The 19,130-nt window shown below is 47.4% G+C and overlaps 2 protein-coding genes across 4 annotated transcripts in view; both read right to left on the bottom strand.

Annotated features, from left to right (window-relative positions):
* The window catches only part of SLC16A10 (solute carrier family 16 member 10), a 73,046-nt gene extending 55,168 nt beyond the window's left edge, over positions 1-17,878 (bottom strand). The window contains exon 1 of the mRNA XM_037012271.2: positions 17,337-17,878. Coding sequence (XP_036868166.2) covers positions 17,337-17,592 — 256 coding nt within the window. The 5' untranslated portion in view covers positions 17,593-17,878. The remainder of the gene's footprint in view (positions 1-17,336) is intronic.
* LOC118971322 (uncharacterized) lies at positions 4,143-16,557 on the bottom strand. Of its 3 annotated transcripts, XR_012124660.1 has the most exons (3): positions 16,385-16,557; positions 14,929-15,627; positions 9,956-10,094 (listed from the first exon to the last, which is right to left on the bottom strand). XR_012124660.1 is itself a non-coding variant. In XM_073220776.1 (2 exons), the coding sequence occupies exons 1-2, from the start codon at positions 10,512-10,514 to the stop codon at positions 9,406-9,408; spliced, it is 1,017 nt and encodes a 338-aa protein (XP_073076877.1). In that variant the 5' UTR covers positions 10,515-14,916; the 3' UTR covers positions 4,143-9,405. The 3 variants fall into 3 exon arrangements, 1 of the variants encoding a protein (XP_073076877.1); XM_073220776.1 differs by lacking the exons at positions 14,929-15,627; positions 16,385-16,557 and adding an exon at positions 10,187-14,916 and having other exon boundaries at positions 4,143-10,094; XR_012124659.1 differs by having other exon boundaries at positions 14,929-16,557.
* Positions 17,879-19,130: the final 1,252 nt, after the last annotated feature.

The following is a 19,130-nucleotide window of genomic DNA, read 5'->3' on the forward strand; positions in this document are numbered from 1 at the left end:
GGTCAGCAAACTGCGGCCTGCAGCCTGGATCCGGCCCAGAGCTGGTTTCTGCACGGCCTCCAAGCTGAACGTGGTTTTTATATTTGTAAATAGTTGGGAAAAAAATCAAAAGAAGGTTGTTGTAGCAAATGATGATTATCTGAAATTCAAATACCAGTGTCCAGGGAATTTTTACAGAAACGCAGTGTGACCCACGCGCTCACACGGTTGCTTGTGGGCCACGGCAGCAGAGGTGAGAAGCTGCACGATTCCGTTGGGCCTCTTGCTCAAAAAGATGAAAGTGATGAGGCATCTCTATCTGATCTGATTGGCCACCTCTATCTAAAATAAGTATTTTAGTTTAAAGAGCAGCCCTGAATGTTTACTGCTTTCACTGTGCTTCGTTCCAGACAGGATTCGAGGGGGCCTGCTTTGCGTCAGCAATGCCAAGTTCAACCCTCAGAACTCCTGCGCTGGGTCAGCCAGGCGGGGAGGTCTGTGCAGACATGGCACACGGCTGCCCAGACTGGTGACGCACAGCGCCCTGAGTCTGGGCTTCACAGAACCACCTCTGGACTCAGAGTCACAGCCGAGGCCCCACCGGGCCCAGCACCGCACTGCCCCTCACGGGCCTCCGCTCACCCCTTCCTAGGGGCTCTTTCTGGGCTTCTCCCCGGGGCCCTGCCTGCAGCTCCTTCTGCCGGGGGTTGAGGAAGCGTCCTCCGTCAGAGCCAAAGGGTCTTCTCTGCTTGTACGGGGCAGGAGAGGAAAGCAAAACGGGGGGCGGCTTCCTATTCACAGCCCCTCTGAGCCCCTCACCACTCCCTTCCCGGCAGTCCAGGGTTGGCCACCACCCGCGGTGATGTATCCTAGGGTGCTAGACAGGCCTGGGCAAACAGACAGGAGGCTTGAAGCCACCAGCACGCCGTGGGGTCGACTGGGCAGGCTGTCCAGGCCTGTGTCGCTTGCCTCCCGCATCCCCCGTTGCGGCCACGCTCCCGGGGACGGGGCCAACTGCCCACGGAAGCCCGGGGAGGCCGGGGCCGGATGAGAACCTTCCCGGCGGCACCTTCTGCCCGCATTCTCCCAGTGACACTGCCTGCTTCTCCGTGTTTACTGTCACTTCTTTGTGACCTGTCTGTTCGTGTCTCCTGCCTGTTTGTTCGGAGTGGTAGTTTTTGTAAAACTCCTACTTCAGATGGTAATGACAGCAGTCCGAGGTTCTGTCCTTGAGCAAGCAGCCCCTGGGTGGGCAGTGATCTGGCTCTGCCCTCCCTCCCCTCCTGCCCTCACAGAACAGGGGAGAGGGCACTGGGCGTGGGGCCTGGGACGCAGTCCGAGCAGCCGGCCCCCAGGCCCTGCGGCCCCAGACTCCCCTAGCCTACAATCCTTTTTCGGTGTCGCCCCAGTCTCACCAGCCCCGTAGGACGGCAAGATGATTTAGCTGTTATGTTAATGACAGTTTTTTTTTTTTTTTTTGGTAGCCATAAATCAGTGGTGATACAAAAGTAAAAAACAAGAAGTACCGAGGAAAGAAATGGTCCTTCATGTCCCCAAAAGGTTCAGTTTCTATATAAATGATAAAATTAGTTAAGATTCTACCATCTCAGGGTCAGACTCCCGCTCTGTGGAGGATGTTCAGGGCATCATTGCAAACAAAAAGCTTCAAAGCAAATAACCAAATATTGACTAAAGTGGACACAGTCCAAAAATTCGGTTCACTCCGTAGAGCCAAAGAAGCAGCTGTCACACGGGCTCTGACCCTCCCACCTCCTTCACCAATCCTCTGCAGTATTCTGATTGCCACATAACTGCGCGAGGCCAACTTACTTCTAAAAGACAAAATTAAATAATCAATATGTGTGTTGCTAAAGCAATCCTGGTTTAAAATGTTTCCTCTTATCTTCAAAAGGGCCACCGCTTTTAGGGTTCCGGTATCCTGCATCCTAGCAGCTGACGTTTTCTTAAAGGGAAATTCAGATTTTTCTTTAAAAGATCTTGTTCCCCCACAAGAAGTAAGTACAAAACCCTTTAACAAATGATGAGAGGAGAAATCCACTCAAAATTCTACCATTCTAACACACCTAGTTTTCCCCATATACCCTTTATCTTTTCTCACATTCCTGCACGTTTTTAGTCACAGGCACGTGGTGCATTCTGCTCTTTTCACTCCCGAGCACTTCCCACGCCACTGCGCACCGAGCATTACCATTTACAGCTGCCCTGTGACCCACAAAGCAGGCTGTCCTCATCATACATCCAGCCATTTCTACATTTGGGGGCATTTAAGTGGACTCCAAACTTCTCTTTTACGACAGTAATGGAATAGTGAGGATCTTCATGCATACAGCTTTTTCTTCTTTACGAGTCATCAGGCAAAATCCTAGGAAATGTTCTCAGTCCGGTGGTGTGTCCATGTTTGGCATTTAAAAAAATCTTACCAAGGTATTTTTTAACCTAATAATAAGTACTATTAAAACACCTAAGTGTGGTACTAAAATACTGTTACAGGAAATGAAAAAATAGCCCTTTTGCATGGATGTAGGAGGTGAAGGGTTCCCAGAGGCAGTGATGGTGTGATAAAGCGAATGCGCCTTTCAGGGCCTCACTCGGTCCCCACTGGGCACAGCGAGCAAACATCCTTCACGGTCCTTCCATCGGGTGGCAGGGCAGCGAAACGGAAGCCCTCATCTTAGGCTGCAGTTAAAAGAGTAAAAATAGTTTCCCAGCTTCATGACCCTATTTTAGAAGTGTCTCTTTATCAGATTTCTAGGCATGATTGTACTTATCTTTGTTCAACTTGTACAATAATTCTTTTTCTCAAGACCTGACTCCTCTCTAGACACCATATGACTAAGAAAGACTAAGGAAACAACCAGAAATGTGGCTTCAAAGAAACAGATAATAGGAACATTTTCTTACTAGTTCACCATAGAAACAATGCCAGCCAATCCTATTCTTTTGTGGCATCCTTATCATTAAAAACTTTCCCCTCTTTTTACCACTAAGACAACACATGATACATCTTCTATTTCATACACAAAAATGGACGTGCAGAAAGCCCACAGCTTCCGACAACAAAGCCCACCGCTGTGGGCATGATGGACACACAGGGAAGTCTGAAGGAACACAAAAACCGAGTAGAAAAAAACCTGAACAAACACAAAAACTGTAGAAAATAAAACAGAATCCACTATATAGAGGCTTCTGCAATGTGCTTTTTATGCAGCATTTAAATACATACATTCCATTATGAAATATTTACAGCATATAGAAAATTACAGGACCTCGTCAACCAGCTTTGGCTGATCTTAACTTTCTGCAATATGTACTTTACATTTTTAATAGAATTGAAGCCCTTGTGTGGATGGCCCTGTCGTCTATTGCCCTCCCTCCCTTCCCAGAGTTAAACCACATCCTGAATTGGCTGTAAACCGTTTCTATACATGTTTTTATATTTTTATTACAAGTAAGCATCAATAAAATATACTTAGCTTATTTTTTCCATTCTAAGCTGCATATTTTTTCACATTATGACATCTCTAAAAGAGGATGCATCTTACAATCCATAAATTCAGTGTACATAAAATAGTGGTGCACTTTAGCACCGATAATGTTTTAGAGTCTGTGAAATGTGGTAGCTTTATTTTACATGGTTTTTCAATGAAACCCAAATGCTATTATATCAATCAACTGTACAGATTCATATTTTGTTCTTGAGATTTGCCAGTGTCGTGACATGTATGCAACATCTTTAAATGTCCTAGTACACGACCACACAACACAGAATTAGGAGTCATTTAGGTAGGAAGTCCTACGCTTGCTAGTGGCAATGTTCTGAAGTGTGTACTTGACTGAAATAAAGGAGTAACAAGATGGAAATTAAAAAAGAAAGGAAAAAAGAAACAGAAGTTGCAAGCAGCTGAGTGTAGCGCGCAGGACAGCAGACATCTGAATAGGAACTCTGTGACACAGGAATGACCGTGCTGAGGGCTTTGCGACCCCAGAGCCCTACAGAAAGGCCTCTCCTGTCAGCCAAGCAAGGCCCTGAGGCCCCCGAGCCTGCGTTCCCACCGCAACACCCGGAGCGGGCTGGGCACTAGCCGCGGTCGGCCTCCCCCTCCCGCGACCCCCCACCCACCCCCTTGTGCCCTCTGGTGAGGAAGCCGATTCCAGAGACCCACGTCCCTCGCCTGTCGGCTCTCGTGCGCCCCCCAGGGGAAGCCACAGCGCTCACTCTGCACCAGACTTTGCAAGAAAATTTCCATTATGGGTTCTTAAAACCAAACTCCAGTTTCAGCTTACTGAGAGTTATAAAGGGTAAACAGTGACAGAACTAGAGCCCCTAATGGCTTTTTCTCTCTCTTTCCATATGACACACAAGCACCTTGCTGGGTGTGGATTTTTTTTAAAAGGGCCTCAATGGGTTTTTCTACACACACATACACAGAGCCATTAGCTTTCAGAATCAGAGGACATACTGCATTTTTTCTTACACGGATGCATTATATTGCTGATTAATTCTTCTATTTGTCCCTTTACCTCCATTTAATCATAAGCCAGTTGAAAAAATACGATATTACTTTATTTATCTAATGCCAACTAACAGAGAAGTGGCTATATTTACATGTATTTCTTAAAGTGTTACTGGATTCATTAACCAATTAAACTGTAAAATAGAATTCCTTATTTAATTTACTGGTAAACTATATAATATCATTTTATCTCTAACAACATTAATATTTATATTTTATATATTAGTGTATTTAATATAGGGTAATAGAATTAAACAGCCCCAAGCCATTTTATTGGTTTCTCTTCTCAAAACATTACTGTGAGCCCTGAAATCTGCTGGTATTCTGGTGTTTTGGAGTATTCTGCAACTAAAATCCTTTTACCTGCTGACATATGAGTGTGTTTAAACATAAATTACTGGAGCGTTCTTTCAATTCTCAAATTTGATCAACTGAGTTATCCTAATTTACCTACAGCCTTCAAGCTGTGGGATTATTGCTGCCAATTCTGCACACCATTTTTTAAATGCCAATCTGCTCTAATACCCTCCCAGGTGAAATCACAAATATAAGCCCTTTTTGATTTCTACTAATTAACTAGACGCTGGAATGTGCCAAGCCCCCTAATCTGTACTAGTGTGTGAGTGCGTTTTGCCTCCTTCATACGAAGCATTCAGAAAGAACTTATTAAGCTAAAATAAATTCCTTCCATGAAGGCTTTGATTTGTCCAGAAACTTCCCTGGATGCCTACTGCACGCCAGCACCGTCTACATTGGGCAACAGACACCACGTACACAAGACAGACCTAGGCCATCTCTGCACTTGCGCACCTTACACGCCTAGTCAGGAAAACAGACGTCAACAAATAAATCAAACTAACAGCAAGAAAGCTAACACCACAATTCATGCCTTGCACAGCACCTGCTGATGTGAAGTCACGGAAATCTCAACTTCAAAAATACAATACTTATCCAGGAACACACTACACTGAGTTTACGAATCAGCAGTGATGTGAAGGGAGGAAGAGAGATGACAAAGCCTCATGTTAAAGTTGTAGCGTAACAGTAACGGCCGCACAACACCGCAAACGTATGTATTATGCCACTCATGCATTATACACCCAAAAATGGTTAAAATGGTAAATTTTATGTTTCATGTATTTTAATATCATATATATTGTCCACAATAAAAAAGTAAACACATTGTATTAGGTTGTTAAGTGCTGTGTCAACTTCACCTAAAACTTGAAATGTGCAAATACTTCCAAGTCTCAGAATGGTGGGCAGAGAGGAAGCCAAACAGCGCAGAGCCAAAAACAGACAGAAAATCTGAAACCGCTGTGCTTCAGCTCTTCTGACCGCACATCAGCTGCTCAGCTGTCTTCCCTGCTCCGCTTCACCTGTGACGCACGCTCGCGGCGGGAAGCCCAGCCGGAGAAAGGGGCCTCCCTACGAATGCATGGTTTCCCTCGGTGGTAGGTTCTCAGAATTGCTATCAACCCCTCTGTCATCACTACCTGGCTCGCAGACCTCTGCCCTCTTCGGCCCCACACACCACTCTTAACAAACAGCCTCCCTCAGAGAACACAAAGGCCCCCAGCTTCCCCGCCTTCCACCCACTCCGCTCTGATGTTCTTCCCTCCTGGTCCTGAGCAGCTGGCGCCTGTCACCGGCCCCCACAGCCATGTCCTGGATCCCCCATTTCTCCGTGTCACCACTCCCTCCCTTCTTACCTGCACCCCATCGCTACCTCCCATCCACTGCACCCCGAATTACACAATGGAGACTCAGGTCAAAACATTTATGTATTTAATGCAACAATAAATGGAATTGCTGTCACCAAATGACTCACTTCCTAAACTATCTGTATTCAAGCCAATGTTATAATGTTACTAACCTGCCTAATTCCAGTAACCAAAAACACACAGGGGTAAAAGCCTTTACTGCTATAGCAGCTTTGTTAAACCTCAACTGGGGAGAGGCCCTGAATGCCTCTGTGAGCGCCACGGTGAGGCAGTGACGTGTCTTCCCTTTTCCCATGCAGCTTCCAGAGCTACAGGACGACCCGCTACAACACGGGGCAACGGGTCGCAGGCAACTAGTTCCCATTCACTTATTATTAGACTTACGAAAGCAGATCAAGTTTGACAGTTCTACTAAATTACTGACTTGCTTTCCTAAAAAACTAAGGATATTTCTAGCTAAACAGAGTCATTATCCGGAGATTAGTGAACAATGATGAAGTTATCCTCTTAAGTAACCATAAATAATGAGGATTACATTGCCTTGACATTTTCCATGACTCATTCTCAGTTGCCACCAGACACCCAAACTCATCATGATGAATTAGAGGAAGACAGATTAACTGGAGTAAGCATTACTTTTACCAGATTTTTTTCCTCAAAAAGAGTAGTAATCTGCCTGGTAAGTGGCCCAATATTTGCTTCCTAATCAAAGTTACAAAAAACAAGAACCACATATGCAAAACTGATTGTACCAGCATACATGTGACAAATGAACACCGAGTTAACATATGCACAACAGATCATTAGTCAGACATAAAAGGCAAGAAATCCTGCCATTTGCAACAACATGGATGGAGCTAGAGGGTATTATGCTCAGTGAAACAAGCCAGGTGGAGAAAGGCAAGTACCAAATGATTTCACTTATTGGTGGAGTATAAAAACAAGGCAAAACAGAAGGAACAAAACAGCATTAGACTCAACACAGAGAAGTGACTAGTGGTCACCAAGGGGGAGGCGGAGGAGGATAAAGGGCACAATAATGCGCAATCAAAATGTAAGCTGGTCACGGGGATGGTAGAACAGCATGGAGAATACAGTCAGTGACTCTGTAACATCTTCCTGTGCTGACAGATAGTGACCGCACTAGAGGGGGTGAGGATTTAATAATGTGGGTAACTGGTGAACCACTGTGTTGTACATTTGAAACCAATATAAGATGGTACATCAACGATACTTTAATTTAAAAAAAATGAACACCAAGTTATAGAAAATAGTGTTTTTAAGTCAAAACCAAAAACTTATATTGCTCTTTTGTGACCTCTGACCTTTGCCATTAGCAAGTTTCTATCTGGTGTGTAGGCATGGGATTTAAAACTGCATGGCTTCTGTTTCTCCAACTCGGGGGGAAAAGTGCTGAGCTGGGCTTCCCTTTTCTCCCTGCCCCATAATCCTTAGATACCAAATGCGCTACCAGCTCACCCAGCGAACGCAGCAGCAGACAAGCACAGTCAAAAAACACTGCCTTACACCCTGACATTTGCTTGGTACAGACCTTGGAAATGCAGCCAAGTGATGTCAAAAAACCAAACAGCTGCTGGGAGGGGGAGGGAGTCTTGGCTCACGACAAAGGGCAGATACCCCCATCTTGCACAACCTAACTCCCCGTCACGCACCCCCTGCGTGTACTCGTTCTTCCTCCGGGGTCACGGCATTTGGGCACCCCCAGGGTCTGCGCTGAGCGGGGGCCGCACGGCAGGAGCCACACTCTCCTGCACACCGCCCCTGCACCGGCCCAAGGACAAGAGCGCCTGACACCCTGCAGGGCTCGTGCATCTAAAAGCACTGTGTGTTCCAAACCTACGCGGATGTGACAGGAAACCAAGGCAAAAACACTGACGCCTGCGGCAACCAGGTGGCCACAGGTCGTCTGAATGCGGACAGGCTCCATTCCTGGCCAGGGAGCCCGAGACAGCACCGCCTCCCCGGTCACCCCTCAGCCGTCCACTGCGCGCGTGCCAAAGCGCGTCAGGCCTCTGAAACTCTTCAACACTCCACCCTAGTCCTAGTCAAAAGAGAACTTAATTTCATTTATCCTAATTTTCTAGTAGCTTCCCTAGACAATTTTTTAAGGAGTCAGCCTATGCTTAAAAGGTGCTGTTTTTCATTATGAATTATGAGTGAAGTAGCTACTCAGTAAACTGTGAAGGCTGATGGACAAGATATCACTTGCCTGTTGAACAGGTTTTACACCACTGCCAATAATTTACATTTAAATTTGAAATATTTAAATTAAGTAAAACTATTCTAAGCTTTTCTCACAGTCTCTTGGTCTAAAATATCTTGGAAATAAGACTTACAGGCTGGCTTAATTACATCATGAATCAAAGAGTAAATGCCAACAGTCTTAGGGGTCATGTTAAATTAAATAGAAAAAACAACTAAATCTCAGGACAAAGTTTTGGAAATGCGACAATAATAGTAAAAATATAATTCTGACCTTTGGAAAGTTGCACATTTTAATTACAGAAATTCACAGGCTGGAAAGACTTTAATAAAGGAATGGAATTGTGTTACTTTTAAGCACAGTGATTTCGCTGGACAGGACACCTCCTGGGTGGGACCTTCTAGGCCTCTGTTACTAGTCAAGTTCCTCTCAGAGAGACAGAAGCCCTTCCCGAAGCCCCACCTCTGGCCTCGGCCTTCCTCTGAGGCTCCGGGGGTCACACCCCCAGGTGCCCGCCAGGCAGCATCCCTGATGTCCTGCTGGCGGCTGACACGTGCGTGTGGAGCAGGTCCGCCTGTCTGGGCAGCTCCTCCTACTCGGGGCCCTGGTCCTGGCCACGCACCATCCAGGACCACCCAGAACAGAAGGACAACGTGGGGCTCCCGGCTCAGAGCGCGAAGCCAGGCCGCAGACCCAGGCACCATCTCTGTGTCCGCGCCGCTGCCCACCCCCGTATCTGGCAGTGCCCTCCGCCCAGCCTCTGAAATGCCTCGGCTGTCCTTTCCTCCCCTGCCTACTGCTGAGTCTGCGACCCCGGCGGCTCCCGGCCACAGGCACGGAACTGGCGCCCCTCCTATTTTTCTCTGCACCCCAGTCACGTCTTAACGACCTCAGACGCCCTCAGTCCGTCCCCACTGCCTGTCTTTACAAATGTCCAGGCTTCCTAAGTCGGCGTTCGTCCTGCACGTCCGGGGGCTCTCGCCAACCGGGACCCGGCCGTGGCCTCCACCAGCCCCCTGCGCAGCCCCGCAGAACCCGGGTCCCGACGGCGCAGGCGCTTCAGGCTCCGCGCCGGCCCCGCCTTCCAGCCCCGCCGCCCGTGGACACGTGCAGCCCGGGGGGCAGCCACACCCGGGGGGCCCCCGGGCACGTGGGACGAGGTGACGTAGTGGACAAGACACGCGGGGTGACGCACCGCCTCCGGCCCGGCCTCACACCCCCACTTTTTGTTGTACTCAACAATAAAGGCCCAATAAATTAAATGATTTCTATCTTTTAAAAATAAAAAGCACAAGATAACCATTTTAGACATACATACACCCCGAGTAACTAAACCTAGTTTCAACAGAATCCGTTGGGCCCGGGGGAGGCCAAGGCGGCGCTGGAGGCCCGACGCTGGACTCGAAGGAACGCGAACCGGCGCCTCGCGGCCTCGTCTCCACGCGGTTGGCCTCCGTCCCCGCTCCCGGGCCGGGCAGGGCGCGTGCGGGGACAGCCCAGCTCGCCGAGGGCCCCTCCTGCGGGGACAGGGCTTCACTCCCGTGCATTCGGTGCGCGTCCTCTTGGGTTTACCGGTGACACATATGGTGGGCCAGCCCCTTACTGCTTCTGAAGGGCTTAAAAACTGGAACCCTGCCCGAAAAGCAATGAAATACGATTTAAAACTAATTTTGTTAAATAGTATTGGCATTTATCAAATTTGCGAATATGAATAGAAATGAAACCTGGCGCTGCCAAGGCTTTCCGGAAGCCAGCGCCCTCCTGGCGCTCCGAAAACTGGTCGAGTTCTCCCGAGAGCCGCCTGGCACCCATAGCGGGAGCCGTCAAGCCAGCCGTGCCCGCAGAGCCAGAAGCCGTGCCCGCGGAGCACGTCCCAGGGAAGCCATCCAGCAGGGGAAAAGCAGTTTGTTCAGAGATGTACACAGATATGCCACTTAGGTTGCCCGGCACAGCCCGCAACTCAAACACCCAGCGAGGAGCCTGGGGAGCAGCCCGGGGATGGCCAGGGTAGCTGGGCACCACCGAGGGAACTTTAAGGGGCATGTGTGACATAAAAGTGCCAGAAAGAGAATGTTCACTGAGAAACAGTGAATATTCATGTATAAATCTGATTCCTTTCCAATTCTGAAACCCCTATCCCAGTTTATTTTGTAAGACAGAATCAATAGTCACTTGGAAGCAAAACATGAGGCTATTATAGTCTTTATGTGGTCCATTTGCTCTGAATATCCATATATTTTGAGGCAGAAATACCAATGTATTTGAGTACCAGGTGCTGCCTCAAACTCCCCTGGAAGATATTAAAAAATACAGTGTATGTACCAGGTTACTTCTTTAAAATCCAAGAAAATCTGAGCCCCAGAACATATATGGCCCCCAAGAATTTTGGATAAGGGACTGTGGCTCTGTACTGATTACATATGGAGCAACATATGAATATATTCATCAGGTATAAATTTAAAGTGAAAAACTTAACGTTTGGTATTCCTTGGCTTTGTTGAAAAAAAGTATATTGTTTCAGGAAGGCTGCTTCCTGAAGTGTAACATCCCCAGGAATGTGACAAAGACAGACAACTCTAGGTAACCCAATCTCTTTCCAAATTATTACAGATTCCAAACAAATAAAACTGAACTCACCACAATTTCTTTTTACTTAGATTCAAGTAGATTTGTACAGAAAATTACATAGCATTTCTGGAAAAGGCTCAGTCGTCAGTCCTACTGAGAATCATTCAGACACAAGTATATTGAAAGAAAATGATAAACTCTCATGTTTTATAAAGAATCTTCCAGGTAACTCTTAAATACACTGATCTAAAATTTAAGTTATTTAAAAGCTTACATCTTTTAGTTTAAATGAACATTTAAAAAGTAACCAAAACAGACAGAACTGTAGATGCTAATACTCCACCTGCCTCTAGCCACCGAAAACATTTTGCTACATGACGACATAGCCCCATAAGCTTTTATCTTGTGCATGTTTTAAAAATAAAAACAGACTGTGGTTCATTAAAAAATAAATAAATAAATAAAATAACCATTTTTTACCTAGGTAAAGGCTCTGTGAGATGTTTTTTCTGGTGGCCACTAGCAAAATGGAGGGGAATGGTCTATTTGCCTTTGGTCCCGCACAAGCAAGTATCCTGTGTGTAAGAAACACCTAAGAACCACCACAGTAAGATGATTTTAGATTAGACAGTATTTATCAATGCTGGTTTTAATGTTTCCTATATAATTACACATACAAACAGAAATATGAGCTATTTTCTCTTCTGAGCCTTCTCTACTCCCTCTACCCCCAAATCAAGAAAAGTAGTAACAAGAATTCAATGTTCAGTGTCTTGCCGGGTGGGGCTCGGCCAGGTGTGATTAGCACCACCTGATTAGTGCCCAACAACTAGTGTCCATCTGATACTGAATAGCTCCATTTTGATCCAAAAAAGTGGTCAAATAATTTGATCTTGTTTAAAATCAGGTCCCTTTACCAGTTCTAGTCTATTACGTAATGCATATTATTCTCTGAGTAGGAGACAAATCCTAACACCTGTAACTAAAACTTTATACAACTATCATTTATTCCTACAAAACGGCCTATGCTTAGGGCAAGTTTACCGTCACAGTCACGGAGGTCAGCATTTCTAATACTAACAGTGAATCATTTTTAACATTAATATTTTTACTATTATAAAATCAACTACCCAGTGATTAGAAGAGCATACTTTTAGTTTGAATTTAACACCCTAGTCAGTAGTTCTCAAATGGGGGGCCAGACAGGAAGGCAGAACAGTTGCCTCCCTACGGGGAGGACAGGGGGCCCCAGGAGGCACATCATTGTAAACAGCACATACTCAATATTGTAATTTTGTATTTATAAAACAGAAAGACTCCTAATTATTTCCATATTACAACTAAAAGGGACCAGATCTCAGCTGGCGGATAAATACAAACGAGTGGCTGTACCTCGCGGACAGAGGGGGCTCACACTGGAGGTGTGAATCAGCACTTCCTGGGGCTCCGAAGGTCTGCGTGCTCGTCGCGAGAGTGAGCGCTTTGGTCCATATACATGGTTTCGAATCTTACTTCGTACATATCCTCAGAATTAAAAATTAATGAAACAAAAAAGGCTGCCGAACTTGGGAAGCTCATTTCCTCACTGCTTTGGTTCCATTTCGTATGCAGGTGGGGGATGACTTTGCACTAATGGAGACACCTGAGCGAAGAAGGTGTGACCACGTGCCCTCGGCGCACCTGTGCCTGAAGCCCTGCTCTCCTCTTCCCGAGGCCCGAGGGACTTCTTCCACTTCAAGCTTAATTCATGACTCATCTGAAGTCATACTACCTCCAGAACTTTCCAAGTGCATCAAAAATGTAACAACAGTGGCATAACATCGTTTTGTCCCACCGTTGGGGCAGAAGGAATGACATAGCCAACCATTTGGTCAGGATCTTACAGGGACTGAGCCACACTACAGAGGGGAGTGGCACATGTAAAGGCGCGCAGGGGAAGGAAGCAGGAAGAATCTGGGAAGGGCCAGGCCTTCAGCTCGGCCGGTGCGTAAAGATCCAGAAGGGATCGAGACCAGAGGGTCAGGCACCTGCCAGGGCTTGAAGGCCTTTAAGGAGTCTGATGTTTTCTAGAAGTAATGGGCGTAATGGATGGCTTTTAAACGGATAAATGATACAGCACTGTGCTTCAGAAAAATCACTCCAGTGGGTAACTGAGGACAGGCAGACCAGTGAAGGGGTGATGACAGTGACTGAGGCCAAAAATAATGAAAGCATGAAGTAAGACTAAAGGAAAAGAGGGGATTGATGTATGAGGTACTCAGGAAGCAGACACAAAAGCACTCTGTCTGATCTAACAAAATAGGAATGGAAATGGGAGAAATAAGGAATTAAAGTGAATTCTACATTTGTTGTCTTCAGCAACCAGAGATGTCACACGCTGAGAGAATTCAGAAGGAAAGACATGTCTGTTTGCAGGTAGGCTGCTGCTTTTGGTGGTAGGTGAAGATTAAACGGAGTGGCTAAAAAACGAGCTTCTGATTGAGTATGATGTACCTGCACATCCCAGCGGAACTGCCCAGAAATAGTGTGGATATTGAACCGAGAAGTGATTCAGGCATAACAACCCCAAGACGGGGCCTGAAGCCACCGGGCGCATGGGGCACCCGAGTGCAGGAAAGTGAAGCGAGGACATGGCCTGGGGCTGGGCCTTAAGGAGCTGCAACCCGGGCTCAACAAGGACCCATATAAGAAGATAAAGCTAATCACATCAAGGGCACAGAGTACAATTTATTCTAAAAGACACCGGAAGATCTCTCCTGAAATGATTCTGGGACACTTTTATTTTGGGTTGATTTGGTTCTTTTAGCAATTAATTTTATTGATAAGAATTCCATGATAAACATCACAGCAATATTTGTATTGAATCAGAATTCACGACACACTGGACATTAGTCAGTCTAGCTCTGAATTCAGAAACATTCTGCAAATGCAATATGAAATGCTCACTTCACATGCATTTATTATTCCAAAATCCTGGAACTATTTTTGTGGCCTAATGACATATATTAATGGTCAGGTTACATAAATTTCTATGAATTGGAAGGTGGGATGCTTTAAAATGGGAATGAATGAAGGAAATTTGAGCCAAACAGCTGCGGTAAGTAAGCTTTTCTCTAGGCTTTTCTCTGTTTGGGGGTCTTCCCGGCCATGCCTCTGGACCACAGAGACATAATTTCTTCCAAAGGATACAATTAATTACCTGTCATCAATTACCCTGAATACTGATTCCGAAAACACTTTCTTTAAATACATATTTTTAAAAAGTCAATCTACTGTTAAAATATTTTTCTTTCTCCAGGAAGAATGCAGTTACGTAAGCAAGACAAATACCCTAGGGAGACCCTAGACAGTGCCATGGCTCTGCAGCAAGATGAAAGAACCCTAGACAGTCTGTTCCGTGGGGCACCTAAAAATGGGATTTCAATTTCCAATATCCAGCGAAGTTGCCATTTCTAAGGGAAAACAACATTTCAGTAAATTGTATGTTTTATTTTCCCAGAAGTGTCTGATTCCCCTCTACCCAGGCAAGAAGCATGCACATATGAACAGGTGCAAACTTAACTGAAGAGAGGCAAGTGGGGTGTGCAGCTTGTCCCCTGGACCAGCATTACTGATGGAGGCACTCCTGCTGTGCGTGCCTGAGGGCCGTCGCCGCAGGCAGGGTGACAATGGGCTGCGATGCACTCAACATTTTTCATCGGTTCCACTGCCTAACTTAGAGTTCAGCTCGCTTCCCCTTTCCCAAGTCTTAATTTCACAAAGTGAGATTTATCACCATAGAGAAAGAGGCTCACAAATGCCTTCCCCTGCCCTCACCATTCACTGGAATTTCATTAGACTCTCTGCATGTTAGAATGAGGTTCGGTGCAGATATAAAGGAACTGATTTATGTGCTTACTTATTTGTACCCCACCGCAGATCAAAGGTCCTCGGGAACAGCTGGCTGCGTCTCAGTGACCTAAGCACAAAGGATGTCAGGCACCTGATGAACGCCCGCAGAATGAAGGGAGAGTAACATGCAGATGTGCAAACTCACTCACATCTTAGCCGGAATGTGCTTCTCCAGGCCCTTCCGTGAGAAATTCCGGGTGGCCCACCAGGTGTGTAACAGGAGCCCGAGGGCCCTGGAGAGAAGCCCAGGAAGCGCCTCCTCAGCTCTGCCTGGAACCACGGCCCTGCCATGGGCCAGTCCACAGGGGGGTGACCCTCCTGTGAACGCCACAGGAAATTACTGTTTCTCCAGGGAAGTCTCTCTACAAAAACCTACTTCAGTGAGACATTAACAATTGGCAATTGTTTATTGACAGCAAAGCCAGATCAAGAAACAGCAAGACCTTGAGCCCTCATCTTTCAGACGTCGGTTCTAGCCCCAGAATGCCTGGTGCAGTGCTTGGTCAGCTGCTGCTGCTTGAACTGATCCACACGATGGATGTAAACCAGCAAAGCAATGCCAGAATCATTAAGGCCTGAGGGCGAGTCCAGCTCCATTGCTTAAGCTCTGCTGGCCGAGTCTCCACATTTGAAAAGAAGGTATTAAACAAAGCCTGTAAGGCTCACGCAGGAAAGCGGGTGAAGCGCTCAGCACAGGCCCCGCCACCTAGGAGGCCAAGAAACGGGCATCACCACTGGACTGTCTAGGTGCCGTCCACCACCACCTCCCTGCGCACCCTCGGGCCAGTTACGATGAGGAAGGTATTGAACTTGGAGACCAAGTTAACCGCCGACTATTGCCAGGTGATCTGTCATGAATAAGGCAACGGAAAACGGACCGACATTGAAAAATAAAAGCCTTAATTTCAGATCCTTTTTGTATCATACTTGAAGCCTACGTATGTTTGATCACAGATGACTCAGCATTAGGATATAAAAATGCAAAAGCCTCCACAGTCACACTTCAAAGCCAGCAGACACTTCAGAGCCTTCAAACACCTGGGCGAGGGGAGGCCATGCGGGTGGTGTCTAAACAGTAACTGGCTTAAAGACCGTCTTGGCACCATGTTTTCACAGATGAACTTAAGTGTTTTCTTCCCAAGACCTTGAAATGTATCAGCCCTGTCCTACACAGGGCCTTTCCAAGTGCACAGGGCCCCTCTGCAGGAATTAGATAAGGGCGCCCAGAGCACAGGTGGGTTTCCAGTCACCACGTACCCTGAGCTGGGCACCACGGGGCTCGGGCACACCCGCCCAGGGCAGTCATGCATGCAGCAGAGACGCTCAGTGTTTCACTGGCTTCCCTGTACACCTGCTTTGCTGAAAGCTGTCAGACTTAACTGAGTAAATGGGGACAGTCATCAAAACTGAAAATGCAGAGTTCGCAAACGTTCCAGAGAGCAGAGCCCTGTCCCGTGCCTCACCTGCAGCTCCCTGGCACCGGGATACTGTAGCTGACAGGATCTCTGGGAATGGTGGGTAGAGCTTTGGTCCCTGCAAGGCGCTGATCCCTGGAAAGCAATGCGCTTTCCCCAGCAGTTACTCATTTTCCCTCTCAGAAAAAGGAGGAAAAAACCCCACAGACACCAATGGACCTACTCACCTGAGTTTGCAAGAACAGCGGGAAACCAAAAATGGTTGTCTAGAGTACATTAAAATGTGTAATCCCAGACAGGAATATGATAAGTACTGAAGGGAATAGTCTTAAAATGTTGACTGTCAGTGCTGCCTCCTTGAGCGTTTCCTCCCAGATACCTGGGACCATAGAAAAAGAGAATTTTTTACTATTGCACGTGCTTATCTATCCCGCGAAGCCTTACAGAGGCCGCCTTCCACACAAAGCGCGTGATGTTACATCTCTGGCTCTCGTGTACTAAGCCTGTGACCCGCCCAAAGCAGCAGTCCAAGAGCTATTTAGGGAACACAGTCACAAATGTTCGATAGGGCAGCTCACATGCACGGGGACGGCGCACGAGGGCGTTCTTCGCGGGGTTGTTCGTGGCGATTCGGAGGCAATCTGAACGCTCACCAAGGGGGGCCGGCGTAGGTACACATAACGCATTCACGCCGTGGGAGACCCGAGTCAACGCTACCAGCCTCAGCTGAGGTATTAGGGGACACGTTGCAAACGTTACACACAGAACAAAAGCACCCTGCGGGGTGACACCCATCGCACGGCGTTTTGTGCGAGGTTTCGGGGGCCGAGCGCGCCTGTGCCCCGCCCGTGCCCCGCCGGCCCTCGCGTGCGCGCCCAGCACCTGCCACCCTCACTGACGCGGGAGCAAACCAAGCGGAGGCCGGGGGCGGGGGGCGGCCTGCGCCGCGGCCGGCAGCCGGGCCGCCGTCGGGTCTGCGCCCCGCGCCCCGCCGGCCCACCTGTCTTGAAGGCCAGCCCGTCCTCGTCCGCGGCCCCGAAGGTCTTGAGCATGGACACGAAGAGCACCCCGCAGGCGTTCTGGATGCCGAACACCGAGCCGTTGCACCACATGGCCGCCAGCATCACCAGCCAGCCCCAGCCGCCCTCGGGAGGCGCGGGGGGCCCTGCGTCCGCCGCGGCGGCCTCCTCGGGGCCGGGCGCGCGGCTGTCGGCGGGCGCGGGCCCGGCGGCGGGCTCGTCCCGGGAGGGCCCCATGGCCGGCGCCCGGAGCGCGAGGGCTGCTGCGGGCGGGCTGCCGCGGAAGCAGCGCGCGAGCGCCTCCCGAGCGCCCCCGGCTGCGCGCCCGGCCGCGTCCCCGGCGGCTCTGCAGGCCCGCGGCCCGGCCGCCCCGCCCCGCCTCCGGGCCGGCCGATTGGGCGGCGGGGCGGCGGGCGGAGGCCGGGAGGGTCCGCAGCACTTTACCGGGCCAAGAGTGCACACTAAGAAATGAATGCACAGAAGCTGGATGAAGGGGTATGGAAACCCTCTAGCATGTTTGCAATTTTTCTATAAATCTAAAGCTCTTCTAAAAATAAAGTTTATTCTTAGAGAGTGTATGTATCGTGATTCCATTCTTATAAAAATGTATATATGTGTGCATAACAATGTATTAAACGTGATAGTTTATTTTTGGTTTTCATTCTCTATATAATTGCTATATGTATAATAAATGTACACCCAGATTACAAAATGTTGTTTTTGAATATATAGCTCATTCTCAAAATTCTTTCCTATTATATGTCGACATTATTTCCAAGCATTATATAGTGCACCGTATTTTAAGATTAAAGTGGACCATTTTTCAGGGGGTCTTGATTTAGGAGAAGCTCTGACTTACAGGGTTAAAGCATTACTGCCCAGAAAGCACTAGAACAGTGCCCAGCTCACAGCTCTTAGGAATGTTAGCGTTATTCCCGCTATTATCACTGTTGCTGATGATTTCCCATCATCAGCGTTTTATTGGAATCAAAGTAGCTTAAACGGATGTTTTACATGTTTGCAAATACAACCTTTCTTTGGTCACGAATATATCAGGTCAGGAAACTGAAATATAAAAGCATTTAAATTTAACAACTTAGACTTCCTTGTCTTCAACTATACGTTATCTGTTCCTTAAGGAGAAATTGTTTAGTTTCCACCACTCTCCCCATCTCACAAAAGGCACCACTTACAAAATCTGATACAAAGTCTACAACACAAATAAACGGAAAGATATTCCTGTTCATGGACTGGAAGAATTATTGTTAAAATGGCCATAACACCCAAAGCAATCTACAGATTCAAATTTCCCACCAAAATACCAATAGCATTTTTCACAGAACTAGAACAAATAATCCTAAAATTTCTATGGAACCACAAAAGACCCTGAACAGCCAAAGCGATCCTGAGAAAGAGGAACCGAGCTGGAGGCCTCCCGCTCCTGACTTCAGGCGGTGTCACGAAGCTGGGGTGACCAACACGGCACGGCACCGCCCTGAGGCCACACAGACCCATGGAACAGAACGGACAGCCCAGAAATAAATCCATACATATATGGTCAGTTAACCTATGACAAGGAGGCACAAATATAAAATGGGGAAAAGACAATCTCTTTAATCAATGGTTTTGGAAAAATGGGGCAGCTACATGTTAAAGAATGGAACTGGAGCACTACCTTATACCATACACAAAAATAAATTCAAAATGGATTAAAGTCTTGAATGTAAGACATGAAACCATAAGGCTCATAGAAGAAAACATAGGCATTTAAGCTC

The sequence above is a fragment of the Manis javanica genome, chromosome 13 (assembly GCF_040802235.1).
Source record: "Manis javanica isolate MJ-LG chromosome 13, MJ_LKY, whole genome shotgun sequence".
NCBI classification, from domain to species: Eukaryota; Metazoa; Chordata; class Mammalia; order Pholidota; family Manidae; genus Manis; species Manis javanica.